General features: G+C 47.0%; 2 protein-coding genes across 2 annotated transcripts in view; both read left to right on the top strand.

Annotated features, from left to right (window-relative positions):
• LOC127051675 (cytochrome P450 2D17-like) overlaps positions 1-21,877 on the top strand; it is a 204,937-nt gene that overhangs the window by 6,289 nt on the left and 176,771 nt on the right. The gene's annotated exons all lie outside the window — the stretch shown is intronic.
• LOC127052318 (cytochrome P450 2D14-like) lies at positions 244-21,012 on the top strand. Its single transcript, XM_050955896.1, has 9 exons — positions 244-636; positions 5,179-5,350; positions 7,102-7,254; positions 10,082-10,242; positions 10,370-10,543; positions 12,612-12,753; positions 14,700-14,887; positions 15,897-16,038; positions 20,690-21,012. The coding sequence occupies exons 1-9, from the start codon at positions 424-426 to the stop codon at positions 20,866-20,868; spliced, it is 1,524 nt and encodes a 507-aa protein (XP_050811853.1). The 5' UTR covers positions 244-423; the 3' UTR covers positions 20,869-21,012.

Consider the following 21,877-nt stretch of genomic DNA (forward strand, 5'->3'; position numbering starts at 1 on the left):
ACCGGACTCCTCATTGTTTTTGTACTTCTGAATACAAGAGGCAATTAAAGCCCTAGGAGAGACTCATCCTTGCCTATGGACTCAACCTTACACCTCACACAGGTTCCAGGGGCTCCTTTCTTCCTTATGTTACATACCACAGATGCTGGAATTGGAGCTATGCCCTTTCATTACCACTCCCCTGCAAGTTTGTATTATCTAGGCAGAGGAGGGGCTACAGAGAAATTCTGGCCAAGCAGCTCCAAGCTGTGACGTTGGCCAGAGGGGGACGGGTGTCTGAGAAATAAAGAGAGAGAGAAGGAGAATGAGTGGAGGAAACTAGGGAGACAGAAAGAGCAAAGAGTGAGAGAACAGGAGCAGGGAAAAGAGGCAGGGGTGAGAGTTAAAAACACGTGGTGGTGGTGGGGAAAGGGGAGAACGATCATGGAGCTGCTCCTGTGGCTCTGGTCCCAACTTCGATCCTGCGGGAACAACCTCCCAGCACTGGGCATAGCCCTCACAGTCTTCGCTCTGCTATTTGATTTCCTGAAGCGCAGGAAGAGCTGGAGTCGCTACCCGCCAGGGCCGACCTCTCTGCCTTTCATTGGGAACATGTTGCAGATCGATTTCCACAACCCGCACCTCTCCTTTACCCAGGTCAGTGCCAGAGGGGCTGGAGAGCACAGCTAGGGTGACCAGATAGCAAGTGTGAAAAATCGGGATGGGGGTGGGGGGGAATTGGTGTCTATGTAAGACAAAACCCTGGATATCAGGACTGTCCCTATAAAATCAGGACATCTGGTCACCCTGAGCACAGCGGGCTGTGGAAGAGAGCTGGTGTAGGCTGGTGGTTCGTTAATCCAGCTGATGCGGGCTGGTGGGTTATTTTACATGCAGGGGCTTTTCCAACACAGTAACAGTCAGTCCCCCTAGGGGAGGAGGGGCTCTAACGCTCTGAGATTATCTGCTGTGGCTTTGCTCTGGCTCTAGGGTCCAGAGGGCAAGATTCCACTCCCAAGTCCAGTAGAATTCTCTGCAAATGTGATAGCGCTGGAGGAGATGATCCCCACTGCGCACGCGCACACGCCATATCCACAGGGGAACACCCAGACGCAGTGACTCAGCAAAAGTGAACAAACCTGTAATCTCCAGCTATACAACTGTAGGATGTGCTTACTGGCTGTGTCTGCGCTAACAAGAGCACACACCACCGCTGCAGGATTAGTTGTTGCAAGTGCATGCTTTGTCCTGTCTGCAAGGAAACTACTGATGTAGCTTGAGGCAAATAAATCATATTATGTTTAGTGATTGTAGTTGCCAAACTCCAGAGGCCCCTTTTCTAGGCTGGCACCTTTCAACACTGCAGTCAAGGGAAACTGGGTCTGGTTCTTGTTTTCACCATGTGGTAGGAAGAGACTTTCAGTTTCCAGATCAAATCAGGTGACGACAATGCTGCCAACAACACTTTTGACCTGTAGCTGTTTTAACTCCACATTTTTAGTAACAACATATTATTCCCTTTTCTGTCCCATTTCCATTTCACACAATTTCATTTTCCTTTCTTGCATTTCTCACAGAACAGAAAGGAAAACAGCTCCTTTTACTTACAGAATCATAGAAATCAAAGATAGAAATGGCCTATTCTTATCCACCCCTCTAACTTCTAGTGGTATGCCCCGCAGGGCTTTATCTAGTTTTAATTCCCAGCAAAAAGGCTTTCATCACTTCCCCTAGGAAACTATTCCCCAGTCTGATGCACCTCTCGTTGAGGGTTTGTTTCTTGGTGTCCAGAGTAAATTCTCCATTACTTAGTCTCAATCCATTATTCCTTCACCCAAACCTAAACAATTTCCCTCCATCCTTTGCATTTTTATCTTTCAAATACTTGCAGGCAGAATCACAGTCCCCTTCCTTAGATATTTGACCAGTTTATATATTTATGTCATTTTAGCTTTCCTCATGAATCAGCCCATCCAGCTCCCTAATCTCTTTTGTGGCTTTTCTCTGAATTCTCTTTTTAATCAGTATCTTTCTGGTAATGAGGTGAATGCTGGGCACTGTTACAGACACATGTTCGCCAGTGCCTTATAGAAAAGGACTCTCGTCTGCTTGTCACACAGTGCCTCTTTGTGTGTCATCAGCATCGTTGGCTGATGCCCACGTGGCTTTGAGGAAAGTTACTGTAGAAAAGCTGGAACACGATGCATTGGTTTCTTGTGTTTTTCACATACACATAAAACAACTACTTGTGGTTTTTCTCTCCCTAAATTCTTGGCCCAGAAGGACATTTTCTCCCATGTGTGCGTACAATCCTCAAGAAATCCCACAAATAGCTGAAAATAGGTTAAATTTTGGACCTAAACTATTTGATGATGGCTTTGAATTGTTCTGCTTTGTGCTCTGCAATGCCTGTCTGTCACCAGGGTACAGTGGCCCTGATGCTCGCTTACATCGGGCACACTCTGTGCTGGTGGAGTGGTGCAAAGTAGCCTCAAAGCCAGTGTAGCCAGCCACAGCGTGTTCAGCCAGGACAGAGGGAAAATCCAACAGCAATTCCTACACGATGCTTTCCTGTAGCCAAGGGGCACGGGCCAGGGTTCCCCTGTACCCTGCAGAATCCCAGCTGCTGTAACTGCCTCTCATGGCCAGTGAAAACTGCCACAATTTAGAAAGGCCTTCAGGCTAATCTAAATTACTGCAGGGGAGTGGGATGGGACTGGCGCACATGATCAGGAGAGTCCAGAGGTATCTAAAAGAACTTTGCACTACCCTCTCCTGCGTTGCACCAGACAACTGTTAGCTGCAGGAAAGGATCAAGGTTAGTGATTACCAAACTCAGTTTTGCAGCCAAGAATGTCATTCTCAATGAAGTTAACTTGGTTTGCTTTGGTCTAAGACCTGAAAGTTGTTGGGCACTAGCTGAAAACCTGCAATTCCATAGGTGCCCCCTCCTCAAGTTTCCCTGAGTGTGGAAAAAGGGCAGGACTTTTATGCTTCCCCTTTCCAGGCATATCTGGTCTACACACAGTTTTTGTGTCAATTTATCGATTTCAGTCAGGGATGTGATTTTTTCCCTACCAAAATAATTGAATCACAGCTGCATTCGGGCACTAATCGACACAAAAACCTTTCCCGTTATCTGAGTGTTATTGCCATCTGCCGTAATGCTCAGAACAGCATTGGCTAGGATGCCATCATAGTCACACGTCATAGCTGCAATAAGCCATCTTCTGGCTAATGTTTTTGGGGTAATGAACCACCCACATAGGTTAAGAGATGGGTAAAGAAACGATCATGCTGTTGGGAGGGGCTCAAGAGTGTGAGTGCCTGTCTCAGGGCAGACTACTAAGCAGGGCAGATACCCGAAACTGTGGTGTGTTATGTAAGCAGATTGCACCAAGCCAGTATCTAATGTGAACTGCTGACCAGGAGTGCTGGAACCTCGGTAGAAGTGTATGGGATGGCATGAGGCTCTGCCCCCTCTGTGGCCCTACCTCTCCTCTCCTCATCCCCTGAGGCCCTGCCCTCTTTGTGCCTCCACCCCCTGCTCCTTCTCTTTTCCCTGAGGCCCTGCCGCCAGGCCAGGCTGGAAGCCCAAGCCTGGCTGTGGTAAGAGCCACCCAGGAAACCCGGGCCACTGTGGGGAGCGACCCCTAACCCTCCCCCCCATTCCAGCTCCCCTGCTCCTGTATCACTGTAACAGGCTTACCATGGAGTCTCAGACAGTCCCCTTAGAATCTCCAGTCTATCTTGCCACCCAGATGAACTGGACTTACTGATAAATGGTCACCAAAAAAATCACACCACATTCAGGTTATTCCTGTCACTTACCCCAGATCAGTTGGTACCCTAGATCTTACAGGAAAGACAACACCTGTAGCCAATCCTGTAATAAATGATCTGAAGGTTTGTTAACTAGGAAAAAGAAATGACAGAGTTATTTGCAGGTTCAAGCAAGCAAACCTATACTCGCAAATAAGTTATCATCTAAATCTAAGAGTGACTGAGTTGCAGTGACGTGTCTATTCAAAGAGTCTTTCAGGGCGGACCCAGCAGGCAGCCCTGGGGATCTCTAGCCATGTGACAGTTCAGATAGCCAAACAGATGGAAAATTTTCCTGTGACTTTGTTTTAATTCCTTCATTCGGCTTCCAAGTCCACAGAACAAGCCTCCTTGCACATGGCATTTCCAAGGTGGGATAGGGCCGGGCCGTTAGCCAATCCTTTGTATTGCAATGTTCCTTGACCCAGCTGATTTTGACAGTCCTTCTCGATGTGGGGAGGGAGGATTCCTGTGCCTGGGTTCACAAGTCCAGAGCAGCCATTTGCTAAGTTATAAAGCAAAACTTACATATTTTATTATGGTGCGGACCACAGGCATTGCACGTGAGATTAACGCCTGCAGCAACTCACAAGCATTTCACAGAGTCTAAACACTAAATTCATTCTTGTAAGACTAATACCTATTTTGAGCAAACTAACATACAGGTGAACTGGTCTGGTCTCCAGCAATGAGTTTGTTAGTTCTTAGCTAATGTCTGCAACTTGGGCAAGAACTGGCACCTCATTTGCCAGCATCACAGGAAACGCCCCCCTCCCCACAATCCCTTATGTCAATAATTTTATTTTTTGTGTATCTGTAGCCAGCACTACTATATCCTCTGTGATAAAATCAGATTTCATAAACTAAGCAAGGTTGGGCCTGGTCAGTACTTGAATGGGATATTTCCTATGCAAAGCCATGTACTGCAGGAATTAGTGCAGAAGGCTCTCTGTGTTGGTGGTTAAACCAGTGCCACACCATGGTTTTAAGGAACAATGTACGCTTGGGTCTGTTATCTTTGAAGACACCAAAAGAGGTCCTGACTGCTGGTATTAGTTAACGAGCCCACAACACTTTCACAAGGTCCCTGGTCAAATTTCAACTTGGTTAGTTACGTTCTGTTGACATAAACTCTTCCTGCACCATCAGTTGACAATGGTTGCATTCTTCTCTCCCTGTGTAAGTGGCTGTGTAGTACTGCTGTGAGTTGTTCCACTTCAGAAGTGGCTGCACATCCGTGATGAGCTAACAAGCCCAACAGAGTGCTCTGAGATCCTTCTAAGTTAGAGAGAGTACAGAAATGCAAGATGATTTTTTCAGGCTTGCTTTCCAGCCTGACTTCCAACAATATGTTTTTCCTTTTTCTTTTCTTGGCAGCTGAGGAAAATATATGGAAATGTCTTTAGCCTTCAGAACTGCTGGAGTAATCTGATAGTAGTGAATGGATTTAAAGCTGTAAAAGAAGCATTGGTCCAGAAATCAGAGGACTTTGCTGACCGACCATACGTTTCTATATATAAGCAGTTGGGCTACGGAGAGAATGCCAAAGGCAAGTACCTTGGAAACTAACAGAGTTTTCTGGCACTGTTGCAGGGGGACTGGCTGGGTTTATCATTTGAGCTCCAGGAGAGGCTGAAGGGGACTTAGGAAGTGAGCTCCTTCCCTCTCTTGTCCCTCTGCTGACGTTGCTTTTGCTGGAGTCTTCCCCCGACACTACCTCTCGAGAGGAAGAAGTCAGGTTAGATCAAAATGGGGACTCTCCTTCCCAGCTGCAGTGCTGCAACAACTACCAAGACGTGGCCATTCTGAAACGTTCTGTAGAAAGTACGTGGTAATCAATACTGATTGGCTGCCATTGTCAGAACTGGCAGTTTCCTAACCCTCACCCTATGTATGTAACTTCCTCGGCTTGTAAAAGAAATAACCTCCCTCTGAGGAACCTCCAGGACCCAAGAGTGAAAGTGGGGGAAGGTAGAAAGAAATGCAACCTAAAAGGGAGGCTTGTTGGGCTGGAATCATCTCAGGTTATCCCAAAGCACTAACATAACAAAGATTAGATCTGGAAAAATATCTATAGGTTCACGTATTCTCAACCATGGGGAGCGTATCAGACCCCCATTGGGAAGACTAGTTCCCTGCCCTGCCCCAAGCCCCTATTGTGGCCGGAGAAGCCTCACCCAAGCCACCACCGGCCTGAGCCACCCCAAGCCCAGGCTGGCTGGAGGAGCTCTGAGTCCTCCCACTGGTGCAGGACCATGGTGGGGAGTATTAGCAGAGGTTTAGGGAGGCTTAGCTTCAGGGCCGGTTCAAGGAAGTTGCGCGCCCTAGGTGAAACTTCCACCTTGCACTGCCCCCAGCTAACCCCGCCCCTCCATGGCAGCTAACCCTGCCTGGGGAGACGTTCTGCGGAAACTAAGCCTGCCTGAGTAGCCCACCCCAGCTCACCTTGGCTCCGCCTCCTCCACTGAGCACGTCAGCGCTGCTCTAATTCTCCTCCCCGCCCAGGCTTGCAGCGCTGATTGGAGAAGACCGAAGAACTGGGCTGTGTGCTCAGTGGAGGAGGCAGAGTGGAGGTAACCTGGGGCGGGGAGCTGTTCCCCTGTGCCCCCCCCCATTATTGCAGGCAACCCTCTCCGCGCGCCCTACCACCCAGCTCACCTCCACCTCCTCGCCTGAGGGGGCTTTTAGGCGCCCCCAACCACCACGTGCCCTAGGCGGCCGCCTAGTTTGCCTAAATGGTTGCACCGGCCCTGCTTAGCCTCCCACAACCTCCATTACACACCGCCTGTGTTCTCAGCCTCACCCTGGCCCATACTCTGGCCAATGCAGGGATGCTCCCTGTAGTATGTTCTTCAGTGCTTTGTCCAATCCAGTTTTAAATGGCTTGTGATGGGGCATCCATTAATTCCTTTGAGAGACTATTGAGTAGTTTAGTAGGTCTCATCACTGGGAAATGTTTTCTGACATCCAACCTGAGGCTCACACACTTAGAATATAGCATGGCTTAGCTCCATTGACTACATCAGGTTATACCAGCTGCAGATCTGGACCTGAATTTCATGCCCTTACTCCTAGCTATATCTTGGAGCTCCCTGAATAATCCCTCTCCTTCTGCACTAACCACCTACACCTCTGAAGATGCAATAATAGCTCCCATTAGTTGCCTTTGGCCAAGCTACATTTAGTTTCTTTTATCCTTCCTCAGAAGCCAGTCCCTCCAGCCCTATTTTGTTGCTGTGCAGTGAATGTTGGATGGTGCTTCCCAGAGGTGATTGTCTCTTGTTTATTACTATTTTCCAGGGGTGGTGTTTGCAAGATATGGTCAGGCCTGGAAGGAGCAAAGGAGATTTGCACTCTCCACCTTGAGGAACTTTGGGATGGGAAAGAGATCCCTAGAGCAGCGTGTGACCGAGGAAGCTGGATTTCTATGCTCTGCAATCTGTTCTGAAAAAGGTTTGTGGCATCAAGGGAGATGGGGCAGGGGACCAGTGTAACTTCCATACATAAGGAAATGAAAGGATAATATGATAGCCTGACAGATGTTTTAATATGAGAGTTTGTGATGGGAAGTAAAAAAAAAACAAAAAAAAAAACAACCAAACAACTCAACGTCTCCAATTGAATGTGCAAGGGGAACTTTAGGTTGGTAGAATGTTATTACCTCAGCTGGAATTTGGTGGAGGCATCAACATTAAAACACTTCCAAAACATGCCATGAAGTCTTTAAGGACATCACTTTTATGCCTCAACTTAAAAATGTCTGTAGCAGCCCAGTAACATCTGTCTGTACACAACAGGCACAGGTTCAGTACTGAGGCAGAGATGAGTACTATTACCAGCACACAGTTCTCTATTACTCGCACACTCTAGGGGCACCCACTACCCAGTTCTTAGGGCTCAAGATGTAACCCTCTTAATTTAGACACCCACCCGTACCCTATTCCTAGGGCTCAGGGCATACTGTTTGTGGGTTTGCAAGACCTTTTAGCAGCAAAATAGCCTTTCACAGTAATAACCTCTATTTATTAACAATTACCAAGCAGAATACATGTACTATGCATACACTGCTATGCTCACCAGTCCTGGTCAGGCAGGAGGACTTTCCCTGTTGGCCATACAAGGGCAATCTCCTCTGGATTCTGGTTGCTGCATGTCAGGGTTGTGCAGAGGATTCTTTGCAGCTTTGATCTTAGGCTGTGTCTTAACAGCGAGTTCTTCTTCTTCCAAATCTTTCCTCCTCCTTATTCTTTGGTTCCTTCTCTGCTGGTCTCCTTCTTGGACCCCACTTTATATAGTGAAACTTGAGTCCTGCTTAGCTGTATTAACCAATCATTTTCCTAACCAATTCTAACATATTGTAACAAAATTCTCTAACCAATCAGACCCCTCCACCTTCACTAATTTACACCTAGTAAAATAATTATGTGTAACCCTTCTGCCCCTCTGAGTTGGCAGCAACAAGGGCCGGGTTCAGTATCCAGGGGTTCCGTTTCAGTAACACAATGCATAACCGGCTCGAGCCCCCACCCAGTGACCTGGGACACTCACATACCACACCCCCCTGGGCGCCTCTAGGAGGCAATACTTCCCCTCTCGCAAGCACGGAGTCTGAGTGTAGCAAAATCTTTTTAATAAAGGAAGGAATCAATGCGGCATCCCATTGGAGAAACACCACAAACAGGGTTATAACACAAACCATAAACAAAAACCCACCTCGAAGTACGTTTGGCACTGTCCTTTTTCCCCTTAGGGTTTTAAGTCCAATCACCCCAAAGTCCAACAACCCAAAAGTCTCAGGTCAATGCTACCCCAAAGTTCAAGAGTTATCTGTAGAGGTCCCTCCCCCCAGCCTGGGTAGAAAGGGGCACCTTACGTGGTCCGGGGCCAACTGCCCTGCCTCTCCGTGGGTTCTGCTTCCGCCTTCTCCACAAACTGCTCCGCTTTACCAGCTGCTCCACTCTGCTCCTCCAGCTGTCCTCAGGAACTGCTCCGCTCCACCAGCTGCTCTGCTCCATGAGACGCTCTGCAAAACTGCTCAGCTCCGCTTGCTCTGTGGGCCGCTCCACTCGTCCCACAGCTACTCCGCTCTGCCAGCCGCTCTGCTGCCACCAGCTATCCCGTGATCCACACCAGCCGTCCCCGCAACTGCTCCACTCTGCCAGTTGCTCTGTTCCACAGTATATCTTCAGGCTCCCCCACTAGTTAGCACAGTACTCAGTGCTCTCAGCTCAGTCATTTCAGCTCTTTCGTCATTTCAACTCTTAGTGATCTCAGGTCTTAGTGGGGGAGCCCCAGTGCTAGTGCACCATTAGCCCAAAGTGCATTCAGCTCAGTAACCTGTATTTAGATTCTTGAGGGAATAAAAAAAATCAACTCTGACATTCCACAGTGGAGAGAGGAGAAGGAGGAGGAGGTGCAACTGGTGCTTCTGGCTCCACAAGGAGCCTGCATCACCAGGCACAGATACCTGTCCCCACCCTCTCTCAGTTCACTGGGTTTTGGAACCCATGTCCCTTGTCTAGCAAGTACCACCCAACTGAGGGTGAGTCATTTGTCACCAAGCAGTCCCACCGCTCAGCAGTCTGGGATAGGGTAGGCGTGCCTATGCAAATAAACTCTCTGACATTCTTTCCACCAGATGTCAGGGTAGAGCTTATCCTGACTCTGCTTTCATATGTAACAGACTAAAACAAAGAACCAGACCATCCAGACAAACAATAGAGAAGTGGGGACCATAAAGATAAAACAAGAAAGAAATGAGGATTTGACAACCACAACTAGTGATAAGTGATTTCATGCCAGACAGGACGCTATCAGACTAAGTTTTCTTTAACCATCTTAAGATCTGTTTTTTTTAATCTGGCGATAGTGGGTGGTATTAGGACAAGATCGCCTTTTTAACAGCCCGATGTTAATTATTTTAATGTATTTTAGATGGAATGTGAGGAAGTGACTTCTTAGCTAATGCTTGCTGCCTCCTAATATGGCTGCAGACAAAAGCCTTCAGTCAGTACCACTGACTGAATCTACGGCACAAACCTGAAATTGTTAAGTTTTCCATGGTGGTCTCTCTTCCAAGTATTGACCAGGCCCAACCCCGTTAGTATGTGAGGCATCTTTAAGTTCCCCAGGTTACATGAGCATGGACTTTAAATTGGTTTATTCGTAAGCAGTTTTGAAAGGTTAGAGGTTCTTGCTCAGTATGTTCCATGCAGCGAGGGGCAGGCTACAGTGATGTTGTGTCTCCTAATGTCTTTGGTTGGTCCTGTATGTTTTTCAGGTCATCCTTTTGATCCACATTTTCTTATAAACAACGCAGTTAGCAATGTGATCTGCTCCCTCGTCTATGGCGAGCGCTTTGACTATGACAATAAGAAATTTCAGAGGTTGCTGTATTTGGTTGAACAGCTCTTCAAAGAAGAAGCTGGATTCCTGCCCCAGGTAACTCAGCACGTATGATTTGGTCAGTAAGAAGCTGCTATTTGATTGATCAGTAAGATTGTAGTTTAGTGATTCTATTCTGGGAGTCATGGGCTGTGGTTTTCTCTCTCTCACTGTGTTATCTTAGCTTCTTGACGAAGTACCTTGGCTGCTGCTCATCCCTGGAGTGCCACAGAGAGTCTTCCGATCCCAAAAGGAGATCCTGGACTTCACAGATGAGCTTGTGAAGGAGCACAGGACGACCTGGAATCCTACCGAAAAGAGAGATTTCACTGATGCTTTTCTACAGGAGATAGAGAAGGTAGGAGGAGAACAGCAGGTGTAGATCTCATTGGCTCCGTGAAGATATTAGTGACGGGAACACTCCTTGTTAGCTTCCCTTGTCCCTCGTTGTAAAGTTTACAAGCAAAATCCTTTTGCTAATAGAACTGCTATGAACAGCTCACTGTTCTATTTCTTCTGGTTTTCCCTTATCTAGTGAGTCTGATGGGTTCATGCTCAGAAATCAGCTGAAGAACAGGCTGATAGCTGGAACTTTGTACTGAGGCAGTGCCCCACTCTAGTGGGTGCTGTACCTGGGTCCTTAGCTCTCTTGGCCGTGGAACAGCCCTGACATAAACCGACCATGTACTATTTAGAGACTCTTCTTTTTAACAGTTTTGGCAAAGGTCATAGTGAAGACTTCCTTCATCCTTCCAAATCACAGCTTCGTTCAAAGGCAGGCTGCTGGGAATTCCTGGCTGGAAAAATGTTCCAGAACAAAAACCTGATCTGTTTTTGTATCTTACTAGAACAGCTGGTTGCAAAATTGAAACAATGAAACATGTCGTTTTTGACAGAATTTCATGTAGAAAAAATCAAAATGCAATATTTTGATAGGCTTGAAACATTCTGTTTTGAGGTTGTCAGAACAGCACATTTCAATTTTTCATTTATTTTATGGTTTGTTTTATTTTATAGTATTTTTAAAATGTTGATTAACCTGAAACTTTTTTAAAAAGCTTTCATTTTGTGGGAAGTTTCTAAATGTCAACTTCTTGTTCTGAGTCGCAAACAAAGCAAATTACATTTTAATTGGCTATTAAATAGCATATTACTTATTGCCCATGTTAAGTCTATGTCCAGATTTATACAATTGCCCTGAGAAAATCTAGATAAGAAACCCTTATGGTACTACATGGAATTTCTGACCTGATCCAGTGTGAGTGATCACACTAACCTCTTGTGGTTGCAGAGGCACAAATCTCTAAGACTGACTGGAGACCCTCCCTTAACTCTGGTGGTAAGAGACAGTGGGCAGAGTTTCCAGTGTGTATGCTGAGTGTACTGAGCAGCATCAGCCAGTGTGAGTCTGCTGTGCCTGGGTATTCCTCCTCCACCACCATAAGCTCTTTCAGGTGCCTTAGTGGTGCTGGAAATGGAACTGACCACAACTCCTGGCTTGAATTAGTAATAACAAAGACCAAATACATGGTTTCTGTCATGAGCGCCCCCACTATAAAAATTATTCCAGCACCCCTGGACTTGGATGGGTCAGAAAGTGCTGCTGAAATGTCCACCAGCGCCTCATGGAAACTCTGCCCCATTCCTGACACAGGCGGGACAGCGCAAGGAAGAAAAGTTCTTGAAAAGGGGCTTCTTCCATGTTGCTCGGCAGGCAGTTTTGACAGGCTGGTCAAAGTTCCTGTAATGTGCAGGGTGGGCAGTAAATCTTTCCCATAGTCACGGCTAGAGCGGCCACATTCTGGGAGGGTGTTAGGGAGTCTGGAATATGGTTGGTTTGACTCTGCTCTGTCTGCTACAGTGTGGATGCCAGAAGTTCACGCCTGTCCTAGAACATTCTTAACCTAGGGTTGACAATCAGTGAAGACTTCTGCAGGGTTAGTCGATAATTGTTTGTTAAGGTCCAAATTTCTTGGTCAGGGTATAGGCAAGGTCCCAACTGCAGAGAAAAATAAACAATAATAATAAGTAAATTAAAAGATTTCAGGGTCTGTTCAAAAGCATCTAGCAGTCCAGATTTGGCCTGCCATCCACCTACTGACTCCCCCAGTGTAGATGCTCAAGCACTGGGTTCACTAACACAGTGTGAAGGAAAATATAGAAGACCTACCCTGTGTTTTTGGAGCAGAAGGTCCTGAATTTTATTCCTGATGAAGTCTATGATGTGTGGGACAAATTATTACTTTGAAATGTATGCAACCAAGGAGCCTTGACAGCGTGTGTTGTCATATGCACGTGTTATGCTGCACTCTGCAAAGAATTCAACCTTTCAGTCTGAGAATATGAATTACCACTATCTACCCGTCTGCTCCTCTCTCCTCAACAAAAATCTAAGGTCAAATCATGCTCTCTTTTGTTCCCTTCAGGCCAAAGAGCATGCGGGGAGCAGTTTCAATGACAACAACCTTCGTATGGTAACAATTGACTTGTTTACCGCTGGCACTGAGACCACCTCCACCACCCTGCGCTGGGCATTGCTGTACATGCTTCTCCATCCTGACATCCAGTGTAAGCAAGAGGACTGGTGGAGATGTGACCGGTTCTCCCAACCCTGCATCTTCCACTGAGATAGAGTGACCAGATCGCAAGAGTGAAATGCCACACAGCCCCCTGGATCCACTATGCCCAGAGCCCCCCTACAACCCTTCTACCACAAATGCACGGTGCTGTGCACACACACCCTGCCCAGTGCCCCCCTGCCCACAGCCCCACCACAGCTGCCCAGCACCGCACACAGAACCCCCCACTCGCTACTTTCCCAATACACAGATTTCTCCTCCCTCCCTTTTGTCCTCCCTCCCAGTGCCCTTCCCCACAGCACCACCACCACAACTACACAATGCCCCACACAGACCTGCACTGCCCTGTGCCCTGACACACACAAACCTCCCCCGCTGCGTAGCGCCCTCCACACACTCACAGCCCAGCACCCCCCTCACACCGCCCAGACACTCACTCCATCACACCCTGCCCCCTTCCCTGTTGACACTCACCAGCCCTGTTTCTGGCTCCTAGGGTCATAGCAGCGAGGGGGGTCTCCAGACTCTCCATGTGCAGCACCCACCACAAGCGCGAGCTCCGTGGCTCCCATTGGCTGGGAAAAGCACCAATGGGAGCTGCTGGACCTGCAGAGCCGGGCTTGCAGGCACTGGCAGCATGCAGAGGCGCTCCCCTCCTCCCGCCCTAAGAGTCTGAGGGGCCTGCCAGAGGGCGAGGTGGAGAGTCCTAGTGGTGCTCACTTGGTGGCTCCCGTCCCGGGAAGCATCCAGCAGGCTGGTCCCTTTGGCTCCTAGGGTCGTGGGTCGGGGCAGGTGGAGGGAGGGCGGAGGGCTCTCTGCCCACTCCCTGTGCCTGTAAGCCCCGCCCCTGCAGCATGTGGTGCTCCTGCCGGTGGGTGGGTGCTGGGAGCTCCCCCAGGAAGCAGTGCTGAATGAGGTAAGCTTGGGCTGCGGAACAAGTCCCCTAAAATCGGGACACCCCCAGTAATATTGGGACGTCTGGTCACCCTACACTGAGAACTTCTTAGCATCTGCGGTCACCGTTGTGTTCTGGGCATATGAAGCTGCCAGAGCAGCAGTCACAGCAGTGATTGGGGAAAAAATTCCACTGGAAAACTCTCTGAGAGGGAGAGCAAAGAGCTGTGGCAAGGGAGAAGGGAGAGAGAAAGCTCCTGATAAAGATTTCAGTGTCAGAAGGAGCGCTCACCATTTTTCTTCATGACAAGGGCACTCTGAGACCCTCGTAGCTACTTCCTTCTCTTAGGGTCTCCATAGCGATTAGTGCTTACCTGCTTAAATGTGCTAACGCCGGAGGCACAAGTGGGTCAAATACAGTATGAAGAAGGTGGGATGTCTCTAACAATGAGCTTATTAGCCCATAGCACAGAGAATAACTATGTAAGTTGGGCTGAGTAACCGAAGATGAGTGTGCTCTCCTTCAGCGCCTAATTCTGCATTCCTCTCTTTACCACTGTTTATGGGGCTCACTTTGCCCCTCGCCCCCAACCAGCTAAACTCTGCCTCCCTTGCACTGTTGCTTTCAGGTGCTTTCAACAAACATACAAGATCTGATTGCAAGGTCAGGAATTAGCAGTTGGGAAGCAGAGCAGTGCATGTCTGGGGTATCAAAGAGGCTTTCTGGTTGTGTGGAGGTGAGAGAAATCAGAAGTTGGTCCACGCCCTCTCCCCACTGCTGGATATGGTTCCTGACCCTTGAACAAGTGCCCCTGACACCAGCCACCTCCCAGACACTTAGAGCATGACTCACTTTTAAACTGCTCAGTGAAGGTGGCTAACAAACTCACAGAATATAAACCCAGCGCTGTACAAATAGACAGACAAGCGCTGCCCCCCAGTGTTTAAAGCTTAAGGGTAAATCTGCAGGTTCCCCATTTCTACAGTGTTGATGTACATCATTATGTTATATTGAGGAGGATGTAAAGTGTCTTTTTCCAGGTAAAGTCCATGAAGAAATTGATAAGGTGATTGGCAGGGACAGGTTACCCCAGATGGAGGACCAAGCGAACATGCCTTATACCAATGCTGTGATCCATGAAACTCAACGTTATGGGGATATTATTCCTGTTGGAGCGCCTCATATGACATATCGGGACACCGAGCTCCAAGGCTTCTTCATTCCAAAGGTATCTGTGGCCAGCAGGGGATGCAGACAACTTCTCCCCTTGCAGACTTATGTCCTGAAGCTGCAGACATTCCACATGTGAATCTCCCCAAGCTTCCATGCAAAGGAGGTTGGAGTACAATGCTCTGAATCACACAGCCATTGTCGAGTTATCAAATGTACAGTTTTGAAAGAGCCTAGGCCTCAGGGAGAGCCTTGTTTATGTGGTTAGCTCCATTTTCAAAAGGCCTTTCAATATCTGAAAAAACAATGAATTGAGCTAAAACACAACTAAGGAGTGCAGTCATTACAAGGGAGACTGTAAGTGTGTCTTGGGCACCTTATAACATTCAGTACATCTGCTTTAAGGTGGAGAAAGGTAAAGCTGATTAACTGTATAGAAACTACCTGCTAGGTCAAGAGTTCAAATCCAGAACAGTAGCAATAGTAGCTGTTCAGAGGCCACTGTGCATCTCAGTCCAGTTCCAAGTGGAGAAGAGACAATGATGGGCAATTAGTGCCTTCCTTGGCGACAGTCTCACTGGAGAGACCAAAGCCATGCAATACTAAACTCCACTTTTGCCCTTAGAAGAAACTCCTCTAGCTCAGGTCAAAGGCATGTGAGAGGGGAAAGATCTCGCCTTTTCTGTGAAGACATGAGAATTGTAGTTCAGAGTCTCTCAATCAGAACACTCTTACCAGAGCTAAAAGTGGGGAGTAGAAGGAATTTTCATCCCATAAAGCTCAGTAGACCCTGAAAACACCACTTGCATACTCTTAGTCTAGCTAGCATGCAATGTACAAGGGCGACAAGCTTCAGAGCATACGCTGTGCACTAGCTAGGGCCCTGAAAGCGCCCACTCCACTGTGCTATAAGATTATGCAATTAGGTACCTGAGAGAGGTTCTGTGCTTTCCTCTGAAGCATCCTACAATGGCCACTACTTGAGATGGGATATTGAATGCAGAGGGACTGGCCTTTTCTGATGTGACAATTCTTACATACCCTGTTTCTTCTCTGGGGTGGATCAGGGAACGACAGTCATCACTAATTTGTCTTCGGTGCTGAAGGATGAAACGGTTTGGGAGAAGCCGCATCAGTTCTACCCGGAGCACTTCCTGGATGCAGCTGGGCAGTTTGTGAAGCGAGAGGCCTTCCTGCCTTTCTCAGCAGGTAAATCCAAGGGGAGGAGCAACTGGGAGAGGCCGTCCCTCTGGAAATGAGGTACAATGCATGAGATGTGACCCACTACTGTTATGGGAAAGTGCGTCTCCTTTAAAGCAAGATGTCCCTCTCATCATGAGAGCATCTTCCTCATGTGGAAGATCAGCGCAATCTGTGCTGAGCTGGGCCTGTTCTACAGTGCCCTGGTGGTATCAGTATATGCAACCTCTGCATAATAACTCCCTCTCTCTATTTCTCCAGCGCAGAAACTCTGTCCTTGAAATACTGTATTTAGGGTCAAGCCTTGAGAGTCTGAGCAGCTTGTCCCAGAGGCCTATGTAAACCACTCGGCCAAAGGAAAGCAGTCTTGTATTCTATATTCTGTAGTAAGCTGGGCAACCCGCACCATAATTAATTCATTGCTCATCTTCTACAGCTGTAGTTATTTAAATAGAAGATCTACTTATTAAAAATCAATTCCAGTTGTTTATGTAACAAACCCACCTACCTAATCCCTGAGGAACGAGGAACTGCCAGTTAAGGAGGACCTACATCCCTTAAGCCAATACACCCATCCGTCACGTTAGGCTCTGTTCTTCACTAGCAGGCTGCATCTCCCCAGAGAAATTACTTCATACTCCATTAGACACAAGGACATACTGAATGCAACACATTAATTGCTTCTGCACTGTAACCAAAAACCTTAACTACAAGCCCATTAATCTGTTTAGAAACAGTGTGCACACAGGTTAGGTGTGTGTTATTGAGAAAAGGATGGGATCATAGTTAGGAACTTCTGATAAAGCATGATCAAAATTGTTGTGTGCCACGTACTTCTTTATCAGTTGCAAGGCACCTGATCAAAGGAAGGCCTTTGTTACTGGAGGCCCTGGGACCACTGCAGTGGGGTATATGGATCAGTAGGGGATAAAGGGGAGATGGATGTTCCCAGTTTCCTGTATGCTCCCAACTCATCAGAGAGATGAGAAGAGGGAAATACTGATTCTCTGATACACACCAAAGGAGGACAGCTGTGGCTGGTGGAGGGGCTGTGGAGTCTGTCCTAATTCCTTTGGTCACCACATCCACAGCAGAGGGATTTCTGAACTGGTGAGGCACTGCCTCTGCCAGTCGTGTACCAGTGCAGCCCAGGAGTTCTAGCAGTGGGAAACACAAGGGCTTAGACAAACGGGTCTGTGAACTGAGCAGTTATAGCTTTGCCATAGGACCTTTCCCAGTGACCGGATCACCTTCAAAAATCCATGAACACTTAGCACAGCAGTTGGTGCTCTCTAGGTTTGTTTCAATGCAGCCAACCGGTTCAGTTACAGAGAGGGTTGAGGTCCCATCAAAGGAAAAAAATGTGTCACAAATGTAATTAGGCAGCTTCTAACGCATTTCCAGAATACTCTGCAGTACTGGGAGAGAGGCGGAGAGGTTCTCTCTGTACTAAGCTGAGCTAGGTGTTGGCTCAGTGGGTACATCTACACTTCAGACTGGGGGTGTATGTTCCGGGTTGGGTACGCATACCCACGCTAACTCGCCAATAGCACGTAGGAGTGTAGCCACTGCAGCGTGAGCAACGGAAGGGGCTGGTCACCCTGAGGATGATCCTGTGCAAGATGGTAGGTACCTACTCAGGTGGCTATTTCCTCCCACCGCTTGTGCCCCCATGGCTACACTTTGCTTTTTAGCACACTAGCTAGCTCAGAGTTAGTGGAGGCACGTCTCCTCGAGCTGGAGATTACACATTCCAGCTCAAAGTGTGGACGTACCCTTGGTTAAAAGCCAGTTTTGTTTTTCGTTTTATGATTTGAGTTTAGTCTGTAAACAGGTAATTGAGCAGCCACCCTCCATTTGTGCCAAATTGCAGTGCAATCAGTCTTCCCTGCACTTTGTCAGTGCCTGCCTTTCACTCTGTGTGGAGCAGTGGGTCCTAAAATATGGCTCACAACCCCAAATGTGGCGATGCCATCAGCACATGGGATCGTGGCAATCCATCGTGTGCAGAGGATGCTATTTTGCTCTGACCTCATATGCACCATATGTACGAGGATACACTGGGCAGAGGACAGTTTTATAGAGCAAAAAGACGTCCTCCACATGCGGGGAGCTCCCACTTACGGGGTGTGTGAGATCATGCTGTGCAGAGGAACCCGTTTTGCTCCTCCATGTTTTCTGGGATTCTGGATGAAAATATTTCCTTCAAACGTGGTCACCTGGGGAAAAAAAATTGGGACCTGCTGATCTAGAGCCTCACATAATTCAAGAATGGATTTTTGTTAGCTAGCTCTGTATTTGTACCTTAGCAGCACAAAGCACAACACTCTACCTTTCCTATTTGCTCCACAGCCACACTAGATAATAGGGTTGCCCCATTCCAACGTGAATGGCTATTAAGCTGTCATGAGATAAGAGGCAAGGTTCTCTCATGGATTGGTAACTGGCTGAAAGGAAATAAAGGGTGGCAATAAATGGTCAGTTTTCAGAATGGAGAGAGGTAAATAGTGGTGTCTCCCCGGGGGTCTGTATGGGGACCAGGACTGTTCAAGATATTCATAAATGATGTGGTAAAAGGGGTAAACAGTGAGGTGGCAAAATTTGCGGATGATACAAAACTACTCAAGATAGTTAAGTCCCAGACAGACTGTGAAGAGCTACAAAAGGATCTCTCAGAACTGGGTGACTGGGCAACAAAATGGCAGATGAAATTTAATGTTAATAAATGTGAAGTAATGCACATTGGAAAACATAATCCCAACTATACATATCAAATGATGGGGTCTAAATTAGCTGTTACCACTCCAGAAAGATCTTGGAGTCATTGTGGATAGTTCTCTGAAAACTTCCACTCAATGTTCTGTGGCAGTCAGAAAAAACCAACAGAATGTTGGGAATCATTAAGAAAGGAATAGATAACAAGACAGAAAATCTCATATTGGCTTTGCATAAATCCATGGTACGCCCAAATCTTGAATACTGCGGAGAGATGTGGTCACCTCATCTCAAAAAAACTATATTGGAATTGGAAAAGGTTCAGAAAAGGTCAACAAAATTATTAGGGGTATGGAACTGTTTCCATATGAGGAGAGATTAATAAGACTGGGACTTTTCATTTTGGAAAAGACACGATTAAGGGGGGATATGATTGAGGTCTATAAAATCATGGCTGTGTGGAGAAAGTAAAAAAGGAAGTGTTATTTACTCCTTCTCATAACACAAGAACTAGGGGTCACCAAATGAAATTAATAGGCAGCAGGTTTAAAGCAAACCAAAGGAAGTATTTATTCGCATAATGCACAGTCAAGCTGTGGAACTCTTTGCCACAGGATGTTGTGAAGGCCAAGACTATAACAGGGTTCAAAAAAGAACTGGCTAAATTCATGGAAGATAAGTCTATTAATGGCTGTTATTCAGGATGGGCAGGGATTGTGTCTCTAGCCTCTGTTTGCCAGAAGCTGAGAATAGGCGACAGGGAATGGAGCACTTGATGATTACCTGTTCTGTTCATTCCCTCTGGGGCACCTGGCATTGGCCACCATTGGAAGACAGGATGCTGGGCTAGATAGACCTTTGGTCTCAACCACTATGGCTGTTCTTATGTTTGTCAAATTTCTGGGCCCTGGGGACATTCCAGTTGGAAGTAGAAATTGGTGGAGTCAGGTATTTTCTTGGATGCCATCTTGTTTGTTTATAAGGAACGTACAAAGTCCTGCTCCTCTGAACTCAGGAGGAACCCGTAATAAAAGGAGCAGTTTCTTAGCTTATGGCCCAAAGTCTCTTTTGCCAACAAATCCAAAAGCTTTTTTCCTAGAGTCTCACTGCACTCACAGGCTATTCCTCCTTCTCCCTCTTGCTTTTGTCTCTGCCGCTCTCTGTTTTTGTCTCGTCTCTTAGTTTCTGTGTGTTCTCTAGTTTACTACATACTTCAAAGAGAAATAAAGATAATGCTATTACTACATTCACAGTTCATTTATATGTTAACATCTCCTTTTGATCTCTGACTAAACAGAATACAGCTGTAGACAGGAACCATTCACTTACATTGTTAGAGGTTGACTGTATATACATATAAATTCACAAAACCACAATCATCATCTGCTACTATGTTTCTGAAGGTTGAATCTGGGTCAGTTAGATGGCTAGTTGTGTAACACTTTCTGGGCCTGTGTTGCACAAGGTTTCACCCAGCTCCTAACATGGTCTCCATAACTCATTAACTTCAGGTATCAGCTCATAGACTTCAAAATTATATTTTACTATCTAACCTGCTGAGGATTTAGCCCTATGTATTAGTGTGTCTGGCCCTTCTGAGTCAGGCTAATGAGGCAGTAATTCTCCTCTCCAAATCAACTGACAGAGGCCTTGGTTTTATGATTTCCACTGAAGCTTCTGGTGCTGGCCACAATCAGACACAGGGAATTGGATTAAACAGAACATTGATTGGTCTGGAGAAGTATTTCCTAGTTGTTCCTGTTCACACAGGGTCTGGGAATAGGGAGACTCACCATCTCCTTAATATGGGGGCAGATTCTATGCTCACTCCAACCTGTGGGTGTGCAGTAAGGGTCTTACTCCTTCAGTGACTAGTTATTTACATGTGGTGTTGTATCTTCCTCCTCTCTGCCTCCTCCCTCTTTTCTCACTCCCACACTTGCAGGTCGTCGTGTTTGCCTGGGGGAACCACTGGCCAGGATGGAGCTCTTCCTCTTCTTCACCAGCCTCCTGCAGCATTTCACCTTCCGTCTCCCTGAGGGCCAGGCCAGGCCTCGAGAGGTTGGACGCTTTGCCACGACACTCAGCCCACACCCCTACCAGATCCAGGCTGTCCCAAGATAAGTGCAGTGTTTTGCAAAGTTCTCCTCATATATTTAGGAAGGCGGTAGTGCTTAACTGAAAGATGCTCCTACTCTAGCAGGAGAGCTTCCCCCCTCGGCATAGTTAATCCACTTCCCTGAGAGGCGATAGCTGTGTTGGTGGGAGAAGCTGTCCTGCTGACATAAAGCTGTCTATGCGGGGCGGGGGGTTAGATCAGTGTAACTATGTTGCTCAGGGATGTGGATTTTTCACACTCCTGAGCAGTGTAGTTATACCTATATAGGCCTGTAGTGTAGACCTGGCCTTAGTGTTGTGTCTGCTTCGTTCGTTACTAGATTCTTCTTGAGATCATATGATTCTATCAGCACTATTGGCTGTTTACCCATCAGCACCATGTAGATCCCTGTCGCGTGTCGGTACACACAGCAAGTGTGTAACGGAATGCTAAAGATAGTGTGATCACACGCAGGTATCAAGAGCCTGGCAGACTTGTCAGTGTAACACACAATATGAGCTTATTGCGGCTGTTCAAATGGGAAACTCGGTGCTCTGAGCCAGCAGAGTGTGGTTTGGTTTTCTAGCACTGTTCCTGGGTATTCCCTTCAGGGCCAGGCCAATGCCTTCTCTGAGAAGCGATTTTGAAGTAAGCACCTCTACCTCGATATAATGCTACCCAATATAACACGAATTCAGATATAACACGGTAAAGCAGGTCTCAGGGGGGCCGGGGCTGTGCACTCTAGTGGATCAAAGCAAGTTCGATATAATAAAGTTTCACCAATAACATGGTAAGATTTTTTGACTTCCGAGGACAGCGTTATATCAGGGTAGAGGTGTATTTTGCATTTGCTTGTACATGCTGCAGACAATGCTATTGACAGAGATTTACCTGCATTACTTCAAGAGATTTGGTAAACAAAAATGAATCACATCTTCCACTGATCTAAAGTGACTTCAATGGAGCTGTGCCTATTTACGCTAGCTGAGGATCTGTCCCAATATGTGCTTTACAGTTTAATGTAATTCCAGT

Source organism: Gopherus flavomarginatus, chromosome 1 (genome assembly GCF_025201925.1).
Source record: "Gopherus flavomarginatus isolate rGopFla2 chromosome 1, rGopFla2.mat.asm, whole genome shotgun sequence".
Lineage (NCBI taxonomy): Eukaryota > Metazoa > Chordata > Testudines > Testudinidae > Gopherus > Gopherus flavomarginatus.

Coding starts and splice junctions, on each gene's coding strand:
- LOC127052318 (XM_050955896.1), top strand. CDS start 424: ATGGAGCTGCTCCTGTGGCTCTGGTCCCAACTTCGATCCTGCGGGAAC. Junction 637..5,178: donor CGCACCTCTCCTTTACCCAG/GTCAGTGCCAGA, acceptor TTTTCTTGGCAG/CTGAGGAAAATATATGGAAA. Junction 5,351..7,101: donor CTACGGAGAGAATGCCAAAG/GCAAGTACCTTG, acceptor ACTATTTTCCAG/GGGTGGTGTTTGCAAGATAT.